This window comes from Impatiens glandulifera, chromosome 1, assembly GCF_907164915.1.
Source record: "Impatiens glandulifera chromosome 1, dImpGla2.1, whole genome shotgun sequence".
Classification (NCBI taxonomy): domain Eukaryota; kingdom Viridiplantae; phylum Streptophyta; class Magnoliopsida; order Ericales; family Balsaminaceae; genus Impatiens; species Impatiens glandulifera.
In genome coordinates, this window is record NC_061862.1 from 45,770,699 (window position 1) to 45,777,135 (window position 6,437).

The following is a 6,437-nucleotide window of genomic DNA, read 5'->3' on the forward strand; positions in this document are numbered from 1 at the left end:
CGCTAAAATTATAAGATAATACATTTTTGATAATTTCTTTAGACCCCATATAAAATATAAATTAATAATTCTTTATATATAGCATATTACATTAATGATTTATGAAGGTTTTTTGAAAAATGACTCAATTGTCTTTTGTTTTTTTGTTGAAATTAATTTCCCCTTGAATGTCGTCTTTAATTTTCATTAGCATGGTAAGAACTTCTGGTGTTGTTTTCTCATAGCTCAACAAGAAATTGTTCAATGTGATTGCCGCTTCAATAGCTTCGTTTCGCGAAGGGGGCTCCATTGTAGAACTTTCATCATCTTCTTCAACGATATCATCTTTATTAATTCCAATAACGCTTTCAATAATTTCTTCATCAGTCAACAACTGTGCAACTCTTTTTTTTTTTGGTAAGTCAGAACATCTTCGATTTTTTAACTATATTCGATATTGTCGCTTGACTCACTTGCAAACCATAGTTACTATGAACCCATTCTTGCAATTACTTTTGAGTGAGACTTGGATTATCCTTGTTGTGCTTGCATAATGCTCTTCGAATCTCGTCTGTCATTGTTGTTTTTTTCACACCTTTAAGATGGGAAGTCATGTTGTGTGTATGATTTGTTTGTGTTAACCTACAGTATTTTGATCTTGTTTAAATAAGAAATATTTTGATCTTGTTTAAATAAGAAATATTTTGATATTGAAGGTTTGAGTCATTCATTTGATATACATTACATTGTATACTGTAAGTAAGAAATATTTTGATCTTGTTTAAATAAGAAATATTTTGATATTGAAGGTTTGAGTCATTCATTTGATATACATTACATTGTATACTGTAAGTAGAAGCTTAAAGGTGTTTGTAAACTAAGTATTTTACTATAAATTTCGATTAATTAATAACTCTTTTAATTAATAAATTTTGATCGTTTTTACTTTTATATATATATCTCATAATACTGATTTCAATCTAAGGTTATTAATGAAAAGAAAATCTTATGTTATATTAGTGTCCTTTGATCTTAAATTAACAAAACATTTTATAAAGAAAATGGAATACAAATTTTAAATTACTTTTGAAATGATAGAGTAATAAAGATTACCAAGGTACAAACATAAAACAAACATAAAATTGGACAATTAATTAAGCTTTGCTCTCCCCATCAATTTTGTTCTTGTAAAGCTTATACAATTCTTCCATAACACCATCAATATCTTCTTCCCCTCTACTTATAATTTTATCTCTCATTTCTCTTGCTTTATCCTTTATTTTCTTACCTTTTTCACCTTCTATCAATTCACTTATCAAATCTGCAATCTCTTTTCCACTAAACCTTCCATTATCATCTCTATTTACTTCCAAACCCACACCAATCTCCTCCACTAGCCTTGCATTCACTGGTTGCTCGTGGGTCATAGGTATAGCCAGAATTGGCACCCCAAATGACATAGCTTCTATTGTAGAACCCCACCCACAATGACTTACAAATCCTCCAACATTTGGGTGTCCCAATATTCTAGTTTGTGGAGCCCATTTCTCAACAACAAGTCCTCTATCTCCTACTCTCTCAAGAAAGCCATTGGGCAGGGCTTCTTCAACTGTAATCTTCTCTTCAAAGGAAAATCTAAGCACCCAAATGAAATTCACCATACTTAGCTCCAACCCTTTTGCTAATTCCTCTGTTTCTTCTCTAGACAAAAAGAACTCTGTTCCAAATGATACGAAAACAGTTGAAGATGTCTCTTTCTTGTTAAGCCACTCCATGATCTCGCTATTATCTTCCGAGACTTCATGCTCTTGAATCAGAGGACCTGTGGGGACTATCTTTTTGCCAAGTAGTTTTGACCCGTAATCGATGTATTTCCCTTCCATTTCTCCAAAAGTCTTCATGAGTGTGATGTCGCATGTTCTACTCGTGGGCATAATGCCTGTGCCTGTTGAAATATATTATTATAATTTATGAAATCTAAACTAAATAGCATAAAAATAGGAATATTACTTCCACTTTGAGCTTGGCTTTGATCATTTGCACTTGAATTCAAAAGTTTTTGAAACTGTCGGTTCCAGTGAGTTCCAAGATTTAAGACGGGATAAGAGAAGTCAACTTCCTGTTTCTTGAATAAAAGGAGGACATAACAGAGGGAGGAAGCGTTATTGGTGAGGAACTGAACTGCTGGTATCCCAATTGATGCTGCGGCGGTTGAGGCCCATTGTTGGTTGAAGTCGTAAATGAGTATGTCCGGTTTGAGGGTTTTAATGATTTCTGTGAAAGATGGACTGGCCATGTCCATGGCTCTTTTGAGAACTGAGTGGAGGTGGAGTGGGAGGCCATTTGTTGTGTGGAAATTGGGATGAGGAAGGTCTGGTTGAGATGGGATATGGAGGTCGATGAGTTTGATTGAATGAGAGTATTTCTGGGTGACCCTTTTCTTGATAGAGCTCAGATTGATCGGAGTTGAGCATAGATAGATTTTGAAGTTCCTGTTGGAAAGTCTTTTGGCAAGCTCTAAGTAAGGAGAGATGTGGCCATGGGCTAGCCATGGGACCATTACAATATTCAAGCGTGGATTCTTCGTCTCCATCTGAATTGAATCAATCCAAAGTAGGTGGGTTTGAGATTTTTTAGGTTAGAAGAAGATGTGAGAAGAAGAAGAAGAAGAATGGCTGAGGAGCATGCACATCGACAGCTAGAATTAATTGGAAGCATATGGCTGCTCCTGCTCACAAACACGTGCAAGGTTGGGACAATGCAATTCGACACCTAAATGTTTAGTGACACCTAAATATTTACTTTATGTAACTATTTAGTTTGGTCATCCAACTCTATTTCAAATCTCAAAATTAAAATTGAACCTTTAAAAAAAATTGATTTTTTTCAAATCGTAATATGATTGAAAATATAAGTAATAATTGGACTTTCATTTCTAACAAAGTATATGATGTTACAAATTTGCAATGGTCTAAATTTAAAAATTTAGCTGCATCAATGTGTTTTTTGAGATTAAAAAAAAATTGAGTTTTACAAATATATTATTAAACAATAAAATATGCAAATCTACCCAAATCAACCAAATTTGTGAAAGCACAAATGATCAAAATCTTAAACATACAATACCCATTTCATACAATACTAAAAACATTAAAACATGTAGTTGGCATTTTTAAAAATATATATATATATATATATATATATATAAGAGGATCAAACTATTTTTTCAGACTCTTTTTCAAATTCGTTAAACGTAGGTTGATTGGATATTTCATTATAGTTCTATGATTCACAGTATCCTAATCTCTTTAAATCCTAAAAAAGAATCAATTCAATACATTTTTTATGTGCCTATAGGTGCTATATTGGATTTTCAATCTATATTGATTTACTGCCTCTATTATGTTGTTCCTAGCAAATATCACTCTTTTTGATTTAAGATCTTCCAAATCATTACTGCAGGAGATTCAGACCCATTTTATTATGATCTTTTGATAAAAAAATTCATTCTCTTTATAAAAAATAGGAGGTAGAGCCAATAAAGATTTCTTTTTCGATTCATCCCTAGAGTTGAATACCTCATTCAAGAATTGTTTTTTATCCAATCCGTAGGAATCAATAGAAAAGGCAAATCTCCTATGATTCACCAGATCTGGCTCGGTTATTGATAGAATGAAAATATTTGTCATTTCTTGAAATCTCTCTTCTAATTCAAAATCGTGGTGTAACGTGTATTTTCCCCTGTTCCGGTCATGGAATAAATGAAATAAATCAAAAAATTGATATTTGTTCAAGAATGAAATCTTATTGGAACTGTCTATATCCGGTTCATCCTTCGGAACCATATCACATCCTGGATCTGATGAAATACGATGAGTTGAGACGGTATTTTGTAAATACGTAATTATCTTGAATATATTAACCATTTCTTTTTTTCCGATCGTCTAGAAGGGACAAAAGAAAGATCTCATATATATATATATATATATATATATATATATATATATATATATATAAATAAAAGGATATCAACTATCAAAACCACAAAATGCTCGCTCCTATAATGATCAGAGTGACTTACCCAAACATAGTGATATTTTTGTGCAAAAGATGATTGGCCATATTAACTGATTATTGTTTGTTAGTATTCTTGTCTTGAAATAACAGAAGATATATATAAAATGGTGTTACAAATAAATAAAAATAAATCAGATATACAAAGAACGAAATCACCGATTGAGATGTTGATTCGAGGCATGTGCTTAGCACATTTCCCTTAAAACAGTTCCACCATCTCCTGTTTGTGCTGGAGCTTATCGTAGATGGCTGTCTCCCAGGGTACAACGAATCTAGTAGTGATTCAGCACCAGAATCACTACACAACGAACTTGACCAACATACCTGAACTATCACCGGGATCAAAGCAGAATTGTGTGAAGCCACAATTAAAATGATCAATGGAAGGTTTTTTCTGAAAAACTAAGAAGTAGCTAGCTTCTTGTGATGTTGAAAATAAAAACTAATAAAATTCATTTAGGGTGATTGAAGGATAAAAAACTATGTAATTCCGTAATGATTATATCTCTCCTTAACAACATATTATCAATTGAGATATATAAAGATAAATTAGCCAATCAACATAATGACTAATTTTTTAACGTAGGAATAAAATCAATTAATGCAATCAATTGCATTCTCATCAATTGCATGTGAAAGGTTTCAAACGTATGCATTTATCATTGCATTTGATTGAAAATTTCTCATTTGCACATTGATATTAATACCCATTTATCTGACTCATTCAATTAATATTTAATCCAAATATATTATTTATTTTTATGCAATAAAATGCATTATGCAAATAAATTAAACCCCACTTGGATTAATGGAAAAATGATACATTTTGCTATTTTACCAATGTGGACAAATCCACTAACTCGATTTTATTCTTGGGACTCACCCATTCTCAGAATTGTTTTTGAATTCTCATTTCCATTCATATAATGGAAATAATCTACATAGTCTAAATTCCAACATATATATATATATATATATATAAATAAAAGGATATCAACTATCAAAACCACAAAATGCTCGCTCCTATAATGATCAGAGTGACTTACCCAAACATAGTGATATTTTTGTGCAAAAGATGATTGGCCATATTAACTGATTATTGTTGTGGTTAATTCCAAATTGATAAAAATATCTTAAAATGAAAGATTATATCTCGCCTCATTAAATCTCCTATATATCTTAATCAAACTCTTAACACTTCTTACAAGTTAAAAATCTAACCAGGCAATCTTGTTCTTATTTACAACATGCTATCAATTAGGAGCGGTAATCTTGTTCTTGTTTTCAACATGCTATCAATTAGGAGCGGTCAAGGATCACAAGATCAATATGGAGATGATACATTTAATATTTGAAATATATAAAAACTTGTTTACAATATTCACCTTATTTTGTAGCTTTTTAGTTCACCAAATTTATTAAAAATTGGGATGTCTTTTACAGCATCTATATAAATACATAGACTATAGAACTGTAACATTCAGTTGTTTCAGTTTTCATAGTCTAGATAAGTACTTCATAATTACTTTAGAGAAAACTCCAAATAATATAAGATAGAAATAACAGAGATTGATAATATGAGAGGAGATTGGTAAAGAAAGGTCGAAATTTCTGAATGAATTTGAAACCGTCATTATTATCGTTAATTTAAAGTTAAGGTCTCATGTTCTGTTCTACGAATCTACAACTCTCTTTACTGGACGAGACTCCATCTAACCAAAGAAATGAAAAATACCAGAAAGTTCGTTCTAATTAGGGACATGTGATGGTTAAATATGTGAATAATATTGTTGGTTGGTGTAAAATGTTCGAAATGAGGTCACGAGATTGGTATTGAGAGATCGATTGGGAAGTATGTGATGGTTACAAATATATAAATGAGATTATTGGTTGACCGAAGTGAGATAATTGGTTAGAGTCTTGCACTTGCAAATTATAAATTACAAGTTCAAGACTTCTATAAATATATAAGCTTTTATAACTCAGTTGGTTAGAACACCCGTTTAGTAAGCGGGAGGTCTTGAGTTCAACTCTCAATAAGAGCATTATTTTTTAATTTATAAAGTTGAAATAAACAATACTCACCTTTGATAAGAAAAACATTTATTTAACTTTTTTTGCACACTCAACAGTACCATCATTTTTTGCAAAACGACAATCACATCATAACACCAACCTCTTTACCCTCACTTCTTCGGTAAACCAATAAATTCATTCATATATTTAACGACAAATGAAAAGAAAAACCGGAGAGAAGGATTGGTTTATGGCATAGGCGGGAGAGGCACAAGCTAATCTTTTACTGGATGAAGGCCGGGGGCGGTATAAAGGATAGGCTAGTCCAGCTAGATATCAACCATCTCATATTATTACTGTGATCT

At 31.7% G+C, this 6,437-nt stretch overlaps 1 protein-coding gene and 1 non-coding gene across 2 annotated transcripts; one reads left to right on the top strand and one right to left on the bottom strand.

Annotated features, from left to right (window-relative positions):
* Positions 1–1,073: 1,073 nt before the first annotated feature.
* Positions 1,074–2,639, bottom strand: LOC124921582 (beta-D-glucosyl crocetin beta-1,6-glucosyltransferase-like). The gene is made up of 2 exons (XM_047462257.1): positions 1,990–2,639; positions 1,074–1,924 (listed from the first exon to the last, which is right to left on the bottom strand). Exons 1-2 carry the CDS (start codon positions 2,570–2,572, stop codon positions 1,134–1,136), a joined length of 1,374 nt encoding a protein of 457 aa, XP_047318213.1. The 5' UTR covers positions 2,573–2,639; the 3' UTR covers positions 1,074–1,133.
* A 3,388-nt stretch (positions 2,640–6,027) lies between these two features.
* On the top strand, positions 6,028–6,101 carry TRNAT-AGU. The gene has a single exon. It is a non-coding gene; the product is annotated as a tRNA-Thr (tRNA).
* Positions 6,102–6,437: the final 336 nt, after the last annotated feature.

Excerpts from the sequence above, each read along its gene's own strand:
- LOC124921582 (XM_047462257.1), bottom strand. The coding sequence starts at position 2,572 with ATGGAGACGAAGAATCCACGCTTGAATATTGTAATGGTCCCATGGCTA. Across the intron at positions 1,925-1,989 it reads AAGCCAAGCTCAAAGTGGAA|GCACAGGCATTATGCCCACG; the intron begins GTAATATTCCTA and ends ATATTTCAACAG.